The sequence below is a fragment of the Labrus bergylta genome, chromosome 8 (assembly GCF_963930695.1).
Source record: "Labrus bergylta chromosome 8, fLabBer1.1, whole genome shotgun sequence".
In the NCBI taxonomy this organism is placed as follows: Eukaryota; Metazoa; Chordata; class Actinopteri; order Labriformes; family Labridae; genus Labrus; species Labrus bergylta.
The window spans coordinates 12,694,606-12,714,020 of NC_089202.1; the positions used below are offsets into that span (position 1 = coordinate 12,694,606).

At 42.0% G+C, this 19,415-nt stretch overlaps 1 protein-coding gene across 3 annotated transcripts; it reads left to right on the forward strand.

Annotated features, from left to right (window-relative positions):
- Positions 1 to 1,112: 1,112 nt before the first annotated feature.
- On the forward strand, positions 1,113 to 16,926 carry adar (adenosine deaminase RNA specific). Of its 3 annotated transcripts, none has more exons than XM_065958329.1 (16): positions 1,113 to 1,254; positions 4,644 to 6,316; positions 6,869 to 7,197; positions 7,526 to 7,721; positions 8,094 to 8,290; positions 8,664 to 8,799; positions 8,890 to 9,197; positions 10,032 to 10,188; positions 11,184 to 11,352; positions 11,560 to 11,653; positions 11,769 to 11,885; positions 12,080 to 12,207; positions 12,331 to 12,513; positions 12,646 to 12,758; positions 13,238 to 13,365; positions 13,911 to 16,926. In XM_065958329.1, the coding sequence occupies exons 2-16, from the start codon at positions 4,760 to 4,762 to the stop codon at positions 14,236 to 14,238; spliced, it is 4,140 nt and encodes a 1,379-aa protein (XP_065814401.1). In that variant the 5' UTR covers positions 1,113 to 1,254; positions 4,644 to 4,759; the 3' UTR covers positions 14,239 to 16,926. The 3 variants fall into 3 exon arrangements, with proteins under 3 accessions (XP_065814401.1, XP_020492786.2, XP_065814403.1); XM_020637130.3 differs by having other exon boundaries at positions 8,959 to 9,197; XM_065958331.1 differs by lacking the exon at positions 1,113 to 1,254 and adding an exon at positions 2,742 to 3,189.
- Positions 16,927 to 19,415: the final 2,489 nt, after the last annotated feature.

Genomic DNA, 19,415 nt, shown 5'->3' on the forward strand with positions numbered 1-19,415 from the left:
GGAAATAAAGCTTCATGTAGCCTAAGTACAATAGTGACTGACAAGGCAACATATAACACTCTAAAACGAACCAAACATTAATTGGCCTACATTTTTATGAATCTTACACTTTTGTAATGTACCAAGCATGTAATGTTGGAAGCTACTTTCTTTCATTTAGGCTTACTGGACTTGAGTACGTGCAAAGAGAAATGCTGACACCCACTGGACAAAATGGTTAAGTGCAAAAATTAACTTATTTTGTTCAAACTATTTAGTGGGAACAATGTAGTGTGGTGTGTTTAATAAAAACTACTCTTGTTGAAATGTAACAACACTACAGTATTTTGAACATGCTTTTTTACCTGGTTATCTTTTTAATTGGCTTTTTTTTTGGCCTAATGAGTAACTGTTTCATTTCTGTTTTGAATACTGAGCTATTTACAATTCTACACAGGCTATATAACTTTGTTTTTTTAATACATATTCTGAGTGTGACAAGTACTGGCCAAAAAAAAAGCATGACTAAACCCAAATTGAATCTTGGCACTAGAGAAACATACGTTCAAATGGATGCAGAGACAACAGACAATGTAGGCCAGGGGTACTGGCGGCCCAGGGGCCACATGCGGCCCCCATCAACCCTTAAAGTGGCCCTCAGGTCAATTTTAACATATCAATTAATTGGAAACATGAAGAAAACATGACAAAATCTGCCATGAAATCATGAAAACCAGAAATATGCCCATAATAATATTTGATCACTGGTATATGTTGAGTTAAATTTGAGACATTACTGACTGTAATCGTTTTTGTATTCTACAATTTGGCCTTCTGGCAGTGAGAATTAAATGAATGTGGCCCCTTGCTGTGACCTAAGTTGCTATAGTTGGCCTACATGTTCTATAACCTGCTGACTACCTAGAAAGATGCAATTCGAGCAAATTAAAATGTAATCGTAAACTTTAAAAGGGAGAAACCTTTTCAAGCACAAAATATTATTTAAATAACAAAAAAAAAGTGAAAAGGTGGTGGGGGGGAAGTATTGCAAGCAAGACACCCAAAACGCTAAAGTATGCGAAGGAAACACCCGAAGAATATTTGAACCTTGCCCATGCGGCCCGCGTCATCCACTTGCGGCGACTGAGTGTTGTGTCGGTCGCAAACATTACGCGTAAGCCCCTTCTCGCACCAGTTCATTGATTGTTTGTATCACTGCATTAACATATTGCACAGCAACACGGGCCCAGTGAAGCGTAGCCCCTGCGGGAAAAGGTAAAATATAAAGCTCATATTTTGTCAGTATAATTTAGTATGACTTGAGAGAAGAGTTGTTTTAGGGGATACAAGCAGCTGGCTGTGCTGCAGGCTGTGGATAGAAATGGTGCAGTGTGAGTGCGGTGCTGCCAGTGGTGCTAACAGGCTAGCTCCTGTTAGCTGAAGGAGGAACGATGACTGCTTTCAGATGTTCACTTCTCCTTTACATGCGGCTTTACTAAAACACTTCCAGACAGGTCGCTAAAACTTCTTCTTGGTGGTTTTAAGCCAGTTTAACACGTGTTCTTACCTGTTAAACATGTTTTCGTTGCGTAGGGTTGTTAATGGCTTTTTAAAAAAAGTCTTTTTGTCAAGAAACAAATGTGAGGGATGACAAATGAGAGTTTTAATTGTGTTGTCCATCTCTTGGATGAGAGACAGAGGTGTCCAAGTACTTTAACTCACAGAACTCAAAGAAGTCAAAAGATCAAATCGCCTGCATGTTGCTGTACGAGATTCAGAGGAAGTGTCATTGTTTTATTTAGATACAGGCAGCAGACACCCTGTCAAACCTTTATCGCAGCTTAAGTTTGAGTCGTCCAGATATATTTAATGATGAACAAATGAAACTACATGTTCTTATAGTTTGAATAGACCCCAGTGCTATGTCATGTAAATAACCTTATTTTGTAATATAGAACTCTTAGTACAGTAAAATCGACTAGTAGCCTATATGTTGTTATTAGTCTTTTTATGTTAAATTAAATTAAAGTTATTAACCTCATTCTGCAGGATTCCGGTGAATATTGTAATGTAAATGGTGACAAGTCATTTTATTATGGTGTAATGTAAGATTATGATTAAGTCATTTTATTATTGTGTAATGTAAGATTATGATTAAGTCATTTTATTATTGTGTAATGTAAGATTATGATTAAGTCATTTTATTATTGTGTAATGTAAGATTATGATTAAGTCATTTTGCACACGTACACTCATTCCAGTTGTACGAGAAGGGAATAATATATTATTATTATTATATACTGATGTGTATAATGGTGAACTTTAACTATTAGTGCTTTATTACGTTATTTTTTTTCTCTCCCCCTGTCACAATCCCGAATACAAGAACCACTATTTTTGCTGTGATATTTGTATCTCCCTTATTGTATAACATCACTTTCAGTCTACTTCATTGTGTTTTATTTTTAATGTGAGAATCTGATCCGAGCAAGTTTCCCCCTGACACAGTGTGCAGGAGACAACACGAGGATGTCCTTGTGGCTCCACAATACATCGGGCACATTGATAAGACTTTTCCAAACACTGGAATTAAAAGACGGTATCAGACAGTATTACTTTGAAAAATATTGTGTATACATTAAAAGTACGTATTTCCGTCTTAATGTCTGTTTATCAGCATGCGCCCTTATTGCCAAGACTTTACGCGCCTCCTTGGGTCACGTGGCCAACAATGGAAACCTAATTATTTTCTTTAGAAAAGAAAACGAAACTTACTCAGTCCCTATTGCAACCTGTTTCCCTTTCCATGCTCGAGTCACTGTGATTTTACCCACCTTAACTTTCGTGATATTATATCTTAGTGACGCGTTTTACACCACTTCATGCAACATTTATAAGCCAGCAACATCTCAGGTGTTTTAGTTGAAGCTGCTGAAAGGACATCACTCGGTACAAAGCGGAAGACCCTGCGCGTTTGAAGCATTTAACAACACGAACTGCTGGATAGTTTAACCATCTTCTGCCGGTTACACGGTTACTCTCCCTGGTGTCATATCTCGTGTCTTGTTAAAAAAAAAAAAAAAAAAATTAAGTTCTTCTACTTTTTCGGGAATCTCAGTTTCAGTCATCTGACCATTAGGAAGCTGCAGGAGCCAGTAGTGTTTGCAGTCGAGTTCTTCTCACCACTGAAACTTTGAATTCAGCATATAGGTGAGATCAAAACAACAACAACTCTGTGAGCCCAATGGCCCCTGTGTTACCAGTACTTGTGTGTTTTTTTTATTAATTAAATATGTATGTTGAATTTGGCTATGTGCATGATTTAATATTTGCATTGGGAGTGTCACAACAGACAAGCTGGGCTCTCTTTGAAAAGTAAACACTGCAGTGGTTGAATTAGGCTTTGTCTTGACATGAGAGCAGTCCTCTGTTGTCAAAGTGCCCGTGCCTTTGTGACTCTGCACAGGCTCCAAACAAGGAGGAGCATAAAGACAGTGGATTCTGAAATACACAGTGAAGTTATTTCAGCTGTTGAAGGTTGCCCTCCACAAGGGTCAAGATGAGTCAGCTCCAGCCCTGTCTTGCCCCTGGGATGCCGGACCGGCCCTGTCGGCCCCTATTACTGTGATGAACCAACACTGTTGTGTTCTCTATTAACGTGTCTGCGTTCAAGCCTGCTCAGCTCAATGTGACAGACCTGTGATGCTGACTGGGCCGGGGGGGGGGGGGGGGGGGGGGGGGGGGGGGGGGGGTGAAACCTGACTCAGTATTAGGTGTCTTCTTGTTTTCAGTCTAACTGATATAGACATTATTGAGTGATGTCAGATATGACACTTGAGGCAAAAATCAATGTTTGTTGTGCCAAAGAAGGATATTAAAATTCTGGACTATACTCTAGACTATGTTCCTATTCAGGAAGTGTTTTATGTGTGTTCTTGATTTTGGAGGGAGGAAGGGAATAAACCCGGCCTTGCGAATCCCACTCATTACTGTCAGAACTGTCAGCTAGCATTTGCATGGTTTTCAGTGGCAAAGCTCGTCACTGACAGACAGCCCTTTAACGTCTCTGTCCTTGGAATTGTCCTTTTTGTCTGCATCAGTGTCTCACTTTCCCTCTCCGCTATGGATCCAGATCCAGCAATAATTTGTAAGGCCAGAAATAAAACAGAATAGTCACAAGAAGGTCTGAATTATTAATCACCATCCTTTTACCCTGGGATTAAGTTTCAGTGTGACTGGGAGGGACAGCATGTCACCCTGCAGTATCCTTGTTGGTTATAATCTGAAGATACACACAGAAAAGTTTCCAGTTTTGTTTTTATGATAGAGCCTATTCTACGCACATCATCAAATTGTTTCTTTTATTCTCATATACCGTACTCCGTTGTTTTTTATTATTATTTTATAACCGCATTTCACAAAGGTTAGCGTGTTGGATTTGTGTCCTTGGAGCTGATATACATTCATTGTCCTACCCAAGGACAATTGAGCAGGTTGGAGGCTTGCCAGAAGGGCCTGAACTTCTGTTATTGGCTAGAAGAAAAGTTTGTGTGCCCCCCCCCCCCCCCATAGCTGCTCATTTTTTCCACCATTCAATTATCCTACTGTCATGTATTTATTTTTTATTAATGTTCACCTTACGTCAACCTTTATTTGTGTTGCAGGTGCTCTCAATGTGCAGTAGTCCTGCCCTGACTCCCTGTCAGGGTTTGCAGTTCATGCTCGAGGACTTCCACTCGCACTGAGCTGCACAGAAGGCTTCACGCTCAACCCCTGCGCTATGAGCAGAGGTAGAGGAGGGCCTTCCAAAGACCACTACCACAGGCATCCTCCACCCGACCTCCAAGCCAGTTACCACAGACCTGGTATAGCACCATTCTACCTCAGACCTGGCCCACAGCATAGCCCATATCCAAGCTACTACCACAGCCCCGGCTCTCCTATAGTGCCAATACAGCCCCCAGTCCCATCTCTTGTCCCTTCTGCTCCACCCGTACCAAACACCAATAAAGGGGCACCTAAACCAGTGCCTTTCCACAGCTCATATAATCCCAGTTACAGCCCCAGTTCTGGCCCCAACTCATTTAGGCAGCAGCAGGTTGATTTCTTGAGAGGACAGAGCTGTGAGGCGCCACAGTTCAGAGCCAGTCCACGTGGAGGTGGAGGTAGGGGTATCCCGAGATATCCAAACCCCAGCAGCAGCCCTAGAGGTAGAGGGGGGTATAGTCAGGACCAGAGTTTCTTTTATCCATCTAGTGTAAGAGTTCCCCGAGGCCGTCCAGGCCCTCCACACCTGAATCGAAACCAAAACTATTACTCCGACAGACAGTGGGGCAACCAATTAGACTCTCTGTATGAAGACTTTCAGAGTGTGTCCCTTAATCGAGACAGGCCCTCCAGAGGAGCAGATAGGTTTGATGGACATTCATCATCCAGTAGCTCGGGGAGTTTGAGCTACTCTAAAGTTGGCCTCACTCCCACTCCTGATATCCAGGACCAGGTACACAGGGCTTTGACTGCATTGAAGCCAACTGAAACTATCCCTGCAAAATATTTGGCCAAAAAGCTGCGTCTGCCCAAAAGTATAGTCAACAAGGCTCTCTACTCTTTGGAGCGCTCGCAGAAGGCCTCAAAGCAAGGACTCCACCCTCCTGAGTGGAGTCTATACAAAGAACCTCTCAGAGGTGAGGAAGATCAAAACTCTAAAGCACCAAGTCCACCTTCAGATTCATGTGTCAGCTCAGAACAACCTTTTAAACCTGACTCTCAGGTTGAGCCAAAACCAGAGCCAGCTGAAAACAGGGGACAAGCCAAAGAAGAGGACTCTGACACAGAATCCAGTTCTTCTCGCTCTTCTATTGAGACATCTGACTCTGAAGAATCAGCTGAAGCTCAGGTGCAGGAGAAACAACATCCAAACACTTCAAGCTCTGCTGATCAGGACCTCCCCACAATGACAGAACAGAAGGAGCGGGTCCTGCAGTATCTCCTGCTTTCGAGGGAAGCAACTGCTCTTGTCATAGCAAAGAATGTGGGTCTTAGAAGTGCTAAGCAGGTCAATCCCACTCTCTACGCCTTGGAGAAGCAAGGTGAAATCATTAAGAATGGAGAGGTCAACCCTCCCACCTGGGAGCTCTCTGATCACCGCAGAGAGAGGATGGTAAGGAGCCTTAAAGTCGCACAGAGCACGCCAGCTGAGGAGGTTCGGATGCAGTTAGAGGACGAGAAGGGAGGAGGATCCATGTTTCTGTCATCATCACCACTACCTTCATTACCAGGCCTGGAGCCAGTGCCTCTATCGGAGAACTGGATACCTGAGCAAAGTCAAAGAGAACTGGTTAGCAAAGTTTAGCTTTATATCTATTTAATGTGGTTATTATGTATACATTCATATGAACATAGAATATTACCTCAGACATCATATAGCAGTTCTTAATAAGAGATGGATACCCTCATTACATGTACATTTATTTCAGAATGTAGTAGTCAGTTTCACATGTAAAAAAAAAAAAAAAACTTTAGAGAGAAAAGAAACATTAGAGCTCATTTAAAGAGCTGTCGACATGGTAAAATTCTTAATATAACATTTGATAGTTTATAAATAATTGTTTATGTGAAAGGCTCGTATTAGTGTCATCAGTGTTGGTATATGCAGGAAGGTCGTATTTATTATAAAGAGAACATGCAGCTGAATGTAGCTGTATATCTACTTGACAGACATAGGAGCGGTTACATGTGAATTGTTGAACTCTCCCTTTAGAAAAGAGAACAAAGGATTCTCCTTGGAACATGCGCAGGCTCTTTTGACCACGTTTATAGTTAAGGTTACCACCTTTTGACTTAAATCCTGATTTTGTAATACCTGTCTCCTCTGCTCTTTGCTTTTCAGTCACAATCCTCCTGCCTTGCCCCCTCCTCCTCCTCCCTATGTCAAGATGAAGAAACCACTGAAGGACAGTGGGCGACAGACGACATACCAGAATTCCTCAACACCATAAGGAAAGAGACAGACGCAGGCAGATTAGCAGCAGAACAGGCTAATGCTGTAGGAACTGTAGCTGTGTCGCTGGCTGCTCCTCCTCCACAGAACCTGTGGGGCAAATTACAGGAGTTGAGACTGAAGAATCCCGTCAGCGGCCTCATGGAGTACGCCCAGTATCTGGGCCAGAACTGTGAGTTCCTGCTCCTCGACCAGTCAGGACCTTCTCACGACCCGAGGCAAGTCGCTTGATCTGTTTTCTCTGTCAGTTCAAAGTTTAATTTGATGCAATTATCTGATGATTATCTAACCCATAAAGAAACAGTACTGTAGAATTTACTATATGAAATAAAATCAATTCCAACAAGAATATTAGCTGCTCTGCAGGTTACCAAATCATTGAAAAGAGGGCAGTTGGCTAAAGGTGGCTGCCTCCTGTTGCCCCTTGAGTTTCATTATGTGATGTGCACTATTGTGTTGTGGTTGTTCCACCAGCACATTCGCTATCCTCTACAAAGCACCTTATGACCTAACAGTGACGTAAGTTGTTGTCTTTCCAATTGTCAGATTTCGTATGCAGGTGATGCTTAACGGGAAGCTGTTTCCTATCGCTGAAGCTTCCAGTAAGAAGACTGCAAAAAAGGACGCTGCTGCGGCAACTCTGCGCGTTCTGATCAGGGAGATGCAAGGAGGGGCGAGCATGGGGGAGGTGGGAAATACTGCCAGTATGGACCAAGTGATGGATTTACTCCCAGATACCAGTGTAAGTCTGTGTTGGAATGTGTCAAAGTGATCCCCCATCAGCCAACTCAGGAATTGTTTTCAATGGTGCTTTAAATTGATATTTGTCCTGCACTTAAGTTAAGCAGATAGTGTTAGTAATGCAGTGAACAGTAGGGAAGGATAGTACAACATTTTCCTAAGTTATAAAAAAGAAAGAGAGATAATGCTGTCAAAAAACTGTGGCTCCACTCTGCTCATCTAAAGGAAGCTCAGTTAACTCCAAACTTCTCCCCCCTCAAGATCAAAGCAACTCAAAGGTGTATCAATTACTGGGAAGCATCAATATAGTTTTCTTCTCACTAGTATCATTTTAAGCATCTAACTGATCCATGTCTCCTTCACTTTCTACTAGGGGCCGGCTGAAGGCACAGGGGGATTTTGTGGGAGTGGTAGTGAGGAAGGGATGACGGAGGGACCTCGCCAGCCACTGTCACGCTCTCTCCCTGGTGGGAAGAATCCGGTGTCTGTCCTGATGGAGTACAGCCAGCGCAGCGGGAACCCCATCGAATTCATCATCACTAGGCAGGCCGGCCCACCACATGACCCAAGGTACCGGCTGCTTCTCCTCCCTCTGAGTTGAACCTCTCCCACACTGCAAGTCACTTTGTGGTCACTTGTTTATTCCCTTGGTAGAGCAGTTGATCAGCTATTTCTGGTTAATCTATCCTTAGCATTGTAGTCAGCTGACAAAAATACAGAACCATCTCTATCCATCCCTTTAGGGTCTTGGCTGGGGATTACAATACATGCTTTTGTTTTCCACTGATCACTTCCAGAAATGCTGCATGCCTCTATTTGGACCACTAGTACACTGAAGGCTCACCAGAGTGTGTTATCACCATTGATGACAGTTGCAAGATTAAAACGAATGTCTCTCTTTCTCCTCTTTCCATCCTTTTCACCTTCTCTACCTCATGTTCAGGTTCATGTACAGGGTGAAGGTAGGAGAGAATTTGTTTCCAGAGGCCTCAGCTCCAAGCAAGAAGGCGGCCCGCCAGTTAGCTGCAGAAGAGGCTGTCAAAGAGTTAATGTCTGACGGGAGGCTGCAGCTCAACAAGGTAAGGAGTCAATTTGTTGATTTGGAAGGGATGAGTGGGGGACATTGAAGACACAACAAGCAACTCAGACTGGAACTCTTTGTCACGCAGGTCCACTCCATTTCTTCAGCAAGCTTCACTTCTGTTTTTCTCCTCTCTACCACTCTCTCTGCTCTCCAGCCTCAGTTACCCCTGGGCTCTTCCAGTGATACTGAAGGAATCAATTCTGGGACTCCGTGTCTTTCTCTGCCTCCTCTAACCGCTGATGAGTTGCGAGTAGCACATGAAGCAGGAGTCGGGGACCTCATCAACCACCTGAACAACAATGCAGTGTCAGGTCTTCTGGAGTATGCCAGAGCGCGGGGCTTTGCAGCTGAGATCCGACTGGTGGGCCAGTCCGGGCCTGCACATGAGCCTAAGTATGTTTGAAGTGCACCACACGCGCAATTTGCATGAACACCTGGGATAAAGAGAACTCTCTTTAAACAGACATTGCATGCAAAAGTAAAGTCTCCAATGGATAGCTGTGTTTATTTAAAAAATGCTTTTGTTCTTAAAGTTAGAAAACTTTGTCAAACCATCTCTCTTTCAGGACGTTTACATGATGACAAAAAAGTTTATTTATTGTGTTTGTCCGTCTAAAACTGCATTCTTAGGCTACATGAAAAAAAAATATAGAAACAGAAAGGGTCCTAACTGGATTTTTTTAAATTCCAAAGATGGAAATCCACATGCTCCACAGAAGAGTTGACAGAGATGTAAATAGATGGAAAGCTGTTCCTGGTTTTATTGTTCGACATACAACCAGCTAGCAGCTTGCTATGTTGTTTGTTGATTGCTTGGTATATGACGCAATAGGTCACTTGGAAGAAGGTCCCATAGTCACTAGCTGAAAGGGGGCACAGAGCCACCTGCTGTAACAGAGTCTGGCATACCTCTGTCAATAAATCGATGCTCCCCTTGTGCTTGTATACTGGGACAAGGGCAGTAGTCCAATTAAATGGCCTAATCAAGAGGTGCTGATGTCCTAGCAGTTAGGTTACGCCTCACGTTAGGAGGCTGTAGTCCTCCTACAGCCGGGGTGTAAGTCAGAGCTGTGGCACCTCTCCCGCATGTCATTCCTTCCTGTCTCTCCCTACTTCCTACTCTTTCCACTGTCTTGTGAAAAGCCCTAATAAGGCTATAACCGTACTTAACTGTGCATGTAAACGTAAACGTACTGAGTATCTTCTTTTTTTCCCCCTTCTGCTCAGGTTCACCTACCAGGCTAAGCTGGGCGGACGCTGGTTTCCTCCAGTGTGCGCATCCAACAAGAAGCAGGGAAAACAGGAAGCGGCAGACGCTGCTTTACGTGTTCTGATTGGAGAGGCTGAGAGGGCGGCTCGTACCGGGGAGCTTATTCCCGCTGAGGTATTGTTTTTTTGTTTTTGATTTCACATTTTCTGACAGGAAACCTTTTATAAGCACAGACATCAAAAGAGCCTCTTCTGATTCAGCATTGGAAGGCAGTACGTAATGGGATTAGAGAAACAATGTGTCAAACAAAGAGCTTTTGATTACCTCATTATCTGTGTTTAAAGATTAGGCTCAGATTATTTAAAGTCAATGTCTGCCTCCGGATACTTTTGGTGAGCGAAACTGAATCAGTGACAAAGAAAAGCTTAAATGTTTATACTATGTACTACTACTACTATATGTTTTTACTAATTAAGTAGTACACGCACAGTCTATAACAAAACAGTGCTATGTATTTATTCTCTTCACCCGGGGGGCTTTAGCTTTGCATCAACTGCAGTAAGTAAGGACTTGGGATTGAAATTCAACTCACAAATGTAAGAAGTTCTCAGGCTGCTTATGTTTTGGTCCACCATAAACTCTGCCAGAAAGCCTGACTTGTATTTAGGAAGTGATCATTTACCATGCTAATGTTCTGTGACTTATCATTGGATTGCACAGTCAAACTCATTTGAGCTGTCCCTGAATATTAAACCAACTGGGAGAAACTTTCATTCCTTGTCCATTTTGGTTGCCCCTGTGGACAAGCGGTACGTCTTATCTCTTTGCTGATGCTGTTCTGTACATACTAATGAAGAGTGCTTTGGAGAACAATCTTGTGCCATTTCCATTTTACTGTCTGGATCAAACTTTGCCATTTTAAATGTAGAATAGAGGCTCTTTTGTTCAGCATGCTTAATTCACTTCACAACAACTGATAGCAGCATTTAAATGAATTTAAAACAAATATATACGGAAATAGACAATTAAAAATAGTCCATACTGAGTCATCAGCGTTACATCGTCTCTGTTTCAATCCAGTTAATAATGCCTCACAGCAGTTAAGTAGGAAAATCTTCATGTTCTTTCTGTCTTGTCTTTTCTTGTCTTTTATACATCCATTTCTCTAGCTTCCAGTGAGTGGAAGCACTTTACACGACCAGATAGCAATGCTGAGCCACCAGCGTTTTAACTCCCTGACCACCCGTATCCAGCACAGCCTTCTGGGACGTAAGATTCTGGCCACCATTGTCATGAGGAGGGGAGAGGGCCTGGGGACGGTTGTCAGCCTGGGAACTGGTAAATCCATCACCTTAAGCAAGTAACCTTTGAAGTTAAGGGTAGTGGTAGTAACAGGGTGATCAGAGAGTGTTGCTGCATAAAAAGTGTCTCGCTGCCTTTTTTTTCCATGATGCGAGCAACAGAACTAGGTCACTGCAGGACTGAGAGGCATTACATTGTTGTGTTTGACATTGAATGTGTTTGCTTTTTTTTTTTTTTTTCCAGGAAATCGTTGTGTTAAAGGGGAGGAGCTGAGCCTTAAAGGGGAGACTGTTAATGACTGTCATGCTGAAATCATCTCCAGACGAGGATTCATTCGGTAGAAATACATCCTGCACTTAATCAGCACTTTCTGTCCCAACTACTTCCCCTTCCAGACCCTGGTCTGCGGGACATTATTTAAAAGTCTAAGTCATCATTTCATTTCTTCTCAGGTTTCTGTACAGTGAGCTGGTTAAACACTACGAGGGTTCAGAAGATAGCATATTTGAGCAAGCAGAGGAAAACAGACTACAAATCAAATCTGACATAACCTTTCACCTCTACATCAGGTGAGAGGATCAGATGTTTTCTTTCTCCTCTTTCACTCCTCGTCATGCTCTCCTCTTTCATTTCTGTCCCGTCCATTGCTCAGATACATCAATGTTTCATGTTTGGATCAATATGATCCTTTCTCCTTTAAACTGCAGGTCAGTGGTGGCTGTCATATCAATATCTTACATCTCTTGTTTCTCTTTATGTATAGCACAGCACCTTGTGGGGACGGGGCTCTGTTTGACAAGTCTTGCAGTGAGACAGGGGATGATATCGAGGGTCATCAGCCTCTCTTTGAGAATAATAAGCAGGGCAAACTTCGCACCAAAGTGGAGAATGGTGAGAAAAGGCACCGTTGCAATCGTCTTCATAGATGTGCAGTGCTTGGATGCTTTTTATTCATTACCCTGGTTTGTGGGAAAGACTTGTGAACTTTGTGTGTGCTGTTGTTGCTTGTTTCAGGCGAGGGTACTATTCCAGTGGAATCCAGTGACATTGTGCCCACTTGGGACGGCATCCAGCACGGAGAGAGGCTGCGCACCATGAGCTGCAGTGACAAAATCCTGCGCTGGAATGTGTTAGGTCTGCAGGGGGCGCTGCTCAGCCATTTTCTGCATCCCATCTACCTGAAGTCCATCACACTTGGTAAAACTTCCTTTTTTTTTCTAACTCAAGAAAAGATAATATGACAAAGTCATGGCATCAGTTCCATTTTGACCTTTCCTTTTAGCTCATATTTGTTTTCTACAGTTAGTCATGTTGTTTTAATCTTGTCAGGCTACCTGTACAGCCATGGGCACCTGACACGTGCTGTTTGCTGTCGACTGGCCAGAGACGGTAAAGCGTTCACCCAAAGTCTCCCTCCTCCCTTCATGCTGAACCACCCTGAGGTAAATGCACACATTTTGTGACATATGGGCATTAATCAAGAGTATTGAGGCCATCTCACTAATTTAATGAATTATGCTGCCCACGCTCCTATTTGTGCCCAAACAACTTTTTCTTCACTGCTCGCCTCTTTAAAATTTGTCTCATCCATCAATTAACAAAAAGCAGGTGTGGTGACTGTCATGTAGCCCTGTGATGTCACTGAGAGAAAGCTGGAGGTCGAACAAAATTCAGCTTCAGCTCCTTTGTATTTGCCATTTTGAACACTTTTATTTACACTTAAGCAGAATTTGTTGTGTATATTATCCTAATCTACAGACACACTGATGCAGCCATCACACTCACACAAGCATCACAGAAATCATTTAGCACGCTCTGTTTGGAGCTGACTCTCACTCAGGGGCTAAATTAGCATGATTGAACCAAATATGCTCTCTATCTCTCCTTTTCCTTTCCACCACACCACCTGGCGGGACCATAGGTGGGCAGAGTGAGTGTGTACGACTCCACCCGTCACATTGGCAAGACCAAGGAGTCCAGTGTGAACTGGAGCTTTCCTGACCAGCACAGTGTGGAGGTGCTGGACGGGACCAAAGGCAAACTGGATGGGTATGTCGCTGAACAAAAAACTGCCACTCCTGACAGCATACACATTGTTTGTTCATATCTTCTGTTATTTTCAGCTTAAGTCATTATTGAAGTGTGGGTGTAGTGCTGCTGAACTGTTTTTTTTCTAGTGGCTAACAACAACTTTTTAGAAGCCCACACACACTTGAATAAGTAATCTGCTTAAGCAGAGAATTAAATTGATTAACCCAGAAGTGCAGTTCACCTCTAAAAAAACTTAAAAATGTGCCATTGCTTTCATCTGTATGAGTTATCACTTGACACTGATCAAACACTATCATTAGGAACACTTGCTGTTTGGTATTACAATCTTTAGTTGTTTCATTCATTCATCTTAAGTTACTCTGGACTGGAACTGCCAGTAAAAGATTTTATTGATCATTTTAATTATTATCGTTTAATGAAGTCATCTAATATACAGAGCATCAGGCAGTTAAGTACAATCACACAATTAAATGAAAATGAGTGACAGTCAAACTTCTTTTGAGAACTCTAAACTAAAGATACATCTCTTGTCTTCTCTCTAGGAGCAAATTAAGCACCTCCAGAGTATCCAAGGCCAACCTGTTCACTCTTTTCCGCTCTCTGTGCCAGCGATGTGGCCGCACAGACCTCCTTGCCCTGCCCTCCTACACACAGGCCAAGATGTCTGCCTTTTTCTTCCAGCAAGCTAAGCAGCAGTTCTTCCGAGCTCTCAGCGTCCACGGTTATGGTGCCTGGATCGGCAAACCGCTAGAGGAGAAGAGCTTTGATGCAAAGGAGGGAATCAGGAACAATGGAGCAGCAGGGGTATCTGTGGGATTCGGCAGCAGTAGAAATGGAGCAACAATGGAGTACAAGCAAGACGAGGCATAGAGCAATGCAGGGTGCATCGTTAGGGGGGTAATATAAATATGCAGGGGGGGGGGGGAGCACAAGCAGGGACATATTTAAAATAAGACTATATAAGAGGACAATCAAAGGGTTGTTGGTGGCCTAAACTGTATCTTCTGATGGATCGTGGTGGAAAGGTGCAGAAGAAGAAAAGGACTCAATAAGTGAGAGGAAGATGGCGAGGACAAAGCCTGACGGATGAGTGGTGACAGAGATCTAAGGAGAAATCCTCCTGAAGCACAGAAAATATCACTACATGAAAAATGGGAAGTAGTTTGAAGTCAGTAAATCAACATGCTAACTATTGCTGCAAATTGGAGTTGTATTGCAAAACAGTTATTGTATGTCAGCTTCCTTCATACTGCTAATAAGCCTTGGCTGGTTTCAAAATGTAATTTGTTGTATTGTTTGGTATAGCCTGCCATGTTTTTCCACTTGATGTGTGAACTCATTTTTGGACCCATTAGATTTGGCCTCTTCAGACTACTGTTTGCCATCTAATTTAGCCATGAGAGCTTGAGTAGCTGACAAGTGCTGCAAATTGGCTTTCAACCTCATGTGGCCCTCCCTCTGAGCAGTGTTTGTATTTTGTATTTAGGTTCATAAAGATTTTAAGTCCTCTGCCATCAAGTGCTTTTTTTATTTTTCTTGTCTATGGTTTACTGTAAGCAGCTTCAGCAAGAAGAATCAATGCAAATGTAATGAAATGAGTTCTTTTGCAGCACAGTCCCAGCCAACGTCGCACACGGGAGGCTTTCAGTGTACATAAGATCGCAAAGCAAACTATTGCTCTGATCAGTGACCAACCAAACATTCATTCACAAATAGAGGCTTTAGCATCATTTACACACGTAAATACTTTTATTCAGACCCGTCTCTGTGTTCATTTTCAACTTTCTGTACACCCTCAGCAGTCCCGCCCGCCACATGTTGTTGCCATGGTTACCGTACATGGCGTAGAATAGGTCAGCAGCCCCTTTGAGCGGTCCCTTAAACTCTCTGTGCTTTTTGCTTTTATATTCAATTTCTGATGTCATGGCCTCCAAGAGTCACAACAGTTCTTTTTTATGTTTTGTTCTTGTGTGTTTTTTGAATATCTCCTTTTTTTTCCCCATTTCTATAAATGACTTCATCAGCAGCTGGCCATAAAAGAGAGACCTGGGATGTCTTAACTCTCCTGCCTGCAGCCTGTCTGCATCCTGTTTTATACATCTCGATCATACAAGGCTCTTTAGGCTCTTCTGTATGGCCAGCTCCTGATGAATACAAAATGAGGACAGTTGTGTTGTTTAAGGGGAGTGTGTGAGCTGTTCTTTGATTTCTTTGGTTACTTTAAGATGGATGGTGCAATATATACATCAGGTATATACATATACATGGACACACAGGTGCAGGGTGGGGTCCAAAAGCCTAAGTCCAGATCAAGAAATTCACTTAGGAGTCAAAAGTAAACACGTTCTGAAAAAAACCTTTAAGTTAAAGTTTCCCACCCTTTTTTAGTATTTGTCTGTATAACACTGGTACTATGTTGTGGAGAGAGACGTGTGTTTTTTTTTTTAGAAGAACTCAAAAGAGCATGTCAGAAATGTACTGTGATGTGTTTTAAGTTTGCCCTGACAGTTTTTTTATTTTAAGGTCCGGTACCTACAAGTTGAAAGCAAACAAGTCAGCACTTCAAACAGTTTGTTGGAGCTTTGGTGCATGTACAGTTCAGAGCCATTGTTTTTCTGGGAAATAAAAGGTTTTATGATATGCCTCTGTAGATATCAATATAAAAATGTGTTCTTTTACTACTGTCCTGATGTGCAGGTTTTCAAAAGAGGGCTTTATTGTTGCCTTCAGTGGTGATACACTCCCAATAATGAAGCCTTTAAACTAAGCCGTGGAACTAGTGATGTAGTACTTGAAATCCAAGACTGGTCCCCCCGTTACTGTAGCAACCTTCCCAGTGTTCCGGCCTAAGTGAGTGACACTCCCGCTGCACACAAGATGATGATTTTACTGTGATATTTATGGTCCTGGTCTTGTCTCTGTCTCGATCCCTAAATGTGTTGGTCTTGTCTTGGTCCCCAACCACTGATGTCTTGGTCTTGTCTCGGTCTTGATCCCCTAATGTCTTGGTCTTGTCTCGGTCTCTGAGCACTCTGATCTCGGGTATGTCTTGGTCTCAGTTGGTGTGGTCTTGACTACAATGCTATGTTGAACTAAGAAGCTAAAAACATTTTTCAGAGGAAGTCCTTTATCAGGTCACGTCACAGGCTTTAAAAGAAATTACATGTCAAGACTTGTAGAACAATGTTTTTTTTTTTAGTGTTAGTCGCTCCCTTAATGATGACATTGAATTTGAAAATGGCAGATCTAAATGTTTTTGAGGGGAGCTTTAAATGAAAGAAATATGCGTTTGTTTTTATTTTTAATCACTAAAACGCCTCATTCTTGATGTTGGACTTAGACTTTTGGACCCCACTATGCAAATAAAGGATGTTGAAGTAGAATTCTGTAAATATGTCTGTGTGTTTATGTATATGTATAGGTTTAATGTATATATTTTGTAGATCATCTAAAATTGATTTTCTAAAATTGTTTTAATTAAACTGCAATGAATATGCTGTTTTTTACCAATCGAGTTTGAAGCAAAAAAATAAATGAATAAAAATAAGTAGCAATGTTCCGGTGGAGTTCTGTGTGTCTGTAATATATTTGAATCAGTCTGTTTGATGTTGTTTTACTTCTTTTAATTTAACATACAGTGTAGGTGTCTGAATGAGTCATGGGCTTTTACATTTAGGCGTAAAAATATTTTCCCTCCTTCAAGAGGAGGCATGAGAGAAAAACGTTGAGACTGGTTTAGGAGAGTGAAAAAGACCGAGCAGTCCCTCTGCCTCTAATTCCAAATATATTACACAGCTTTGCTTGAACTTATCCAGAATCCAACAGACTCTTTCGACTAAAAGTTTAAATGAGTTTGAGATGCTTTTTGTTTGAGATCCTTTACATAGTACACGCTATCTCCTTATTTTTTATTTTTTTATCTCCAAATACCTGCAGAGCCCGTTGCAATGCTCCAAAGGATCAGCAGATGGAAACATGTCCCTGCCTTTGGGTCCGGAGGCAGTGTGAGTGTGAATGTGCGTGTGCTAAAAGGCTTTATGACATTAGCCTCAGATAAACATTTGAATCTGCAGCGCTGACATTCAATAGATTCATACATTATAGTAAGTTGACTTCTTGCTATTTTTACATGATCCGACAACTCTTAAGAGATTAGTTTGCTTTCATTTTCAGGCCCTATAGGTCCTATTTAATCTATCTTTTTAGGAACAGTTTTAGTCAATCCAGCACTTACACTTCCAACAAGTATAGTACATGCTTAGAGTTTAGGTCAACGTAGTAGATATAATACAGTGTGCGTGGGATTCAACTTATTGCTGTTGCATAGAGGAGCATATGATTAGATGAAAATAGTTCAACTGCATATAGAGGTAAATCAAGATGAATTAACAATAGACCGATGCTTTAATGATTTAAAGGATTATGTATTTTAAAAAACAATATACTGAAGGCAAAGAAGTAAAAAAAAAAAAAAAAGGATACATTGGTTGCTAAACAAGTATTCTTTCAGAGATGTTAGAAATGTGCTTTAAAATCATGATACTGTACGATACTGATCTCCCTCACTGTCTCAGCAGTGTATCGATGTGGTGCAATAACACTGAACATTTAAACGAGCCATTTTGAGCTGTTGCTTGGTGTGATTTCTCACTGGGAACAAATAGTGATATTCAGCTTCTAATTCTGAATCAGTGTCAGATCCGGTCTCCGAGTCAGCAGCAATTGTGTTTCTGTCAGGAGACAAGATAATGGCAGCAATATTGGCAGCCAATCAGTGTAGTGTCTTAGAAGGGGTTTTATTGTTAATGCCCCCCCAAACAGCCAGTTATATGAAAGGAGGGTCGAGTAAAAATGGAATCTCAACAGAATCAGTTGAAAAAACATGCATCTTCTACCAATTTGTATTATTATATGTTTGTGTTGCCCAAATCGGTGTGCAATAGTGAGGGCTTGTTTCAGATCTCCACCCATCAAGTTCTATTCATGCTATCTCTCCTGTCAAATATTTGGATGGTGGGAGGGCAACACTAATGATAGAGAGAGAGGAGCAAAGCACGGTGGAGGGAAGGGTGGACGAGTGAAACAGGGCTGCATGGAGTGAAATATTAGTCCACACCGAAGAGCTTAAATGAGCCAATCGATCCTCTCCAATGGAAATAAATGAGAGAGGGGAAGAAGGGAATATAGGAAGGCTGAGTGTGGAGACAAACGGCTAAGAAGCTAAGCTAAAAACACACAAGCTCATGAGAACCTGTGGAGTTGGGTTCAAATTTATATTTGCAGTCATAGTAGTGACAGGAGGGAATGAGCTTTAGGTCCAAAAAGCAAAAGAAATGGCCCTGGAGTATAGTCATGGTGTGACGGTTTTTGAGTTATAATGGATGATGTTTTACTTTGGTTCAAATGTGACTGAAGTAAAAAATATACTCAGTTTTACTGCCATTTTCCTGCCTTGCTACAAAATGATATAACCTTGTAAAAGCACAGGCAGTGATGGATAATTTTACTGCCATTCAACCAAATCACATACCTTCGTGCAGTAACCTTGCAGCCATTTGTCTATTGAATAATACCATGCCATTTGAACATGCATACAGAAAGCCATGGTGGCCAGTCAATGCATGTTTTTGGGAACATCTGATATCATGGTTAAGCATAGAATGTGTCATCACAGGAGCCACAATAGAAAAAAAGTCTGTCTTCCATCACAAGGTATTGTCCATCATATCATTTATTTAAGTAAAAAAGAAACAGGAAAAGGAAAGCTCCTGATTTTTTTTTTGTCTCTATAAGCCCTCAGTTGTTGCCCAACTGACTCAGTCCCCATGAATCTTAGCATTCAAACCCCGTAACCGACAGAATTAAAATGTCTGGCAACAGGTGACCTCTCATAATGATTCGTGATTTTACTTTTCGGACTCTAAGTTCCCTCTTTGTTTTACCCACGCAACCATGCAAACAGGGACGGCTGTCAGTGTGGGCGGCTATGGCTCAGTCGGTAGAGTCATCGCCTATCAACCGGAAGGTCGAGGATTTGATCCCCTGCT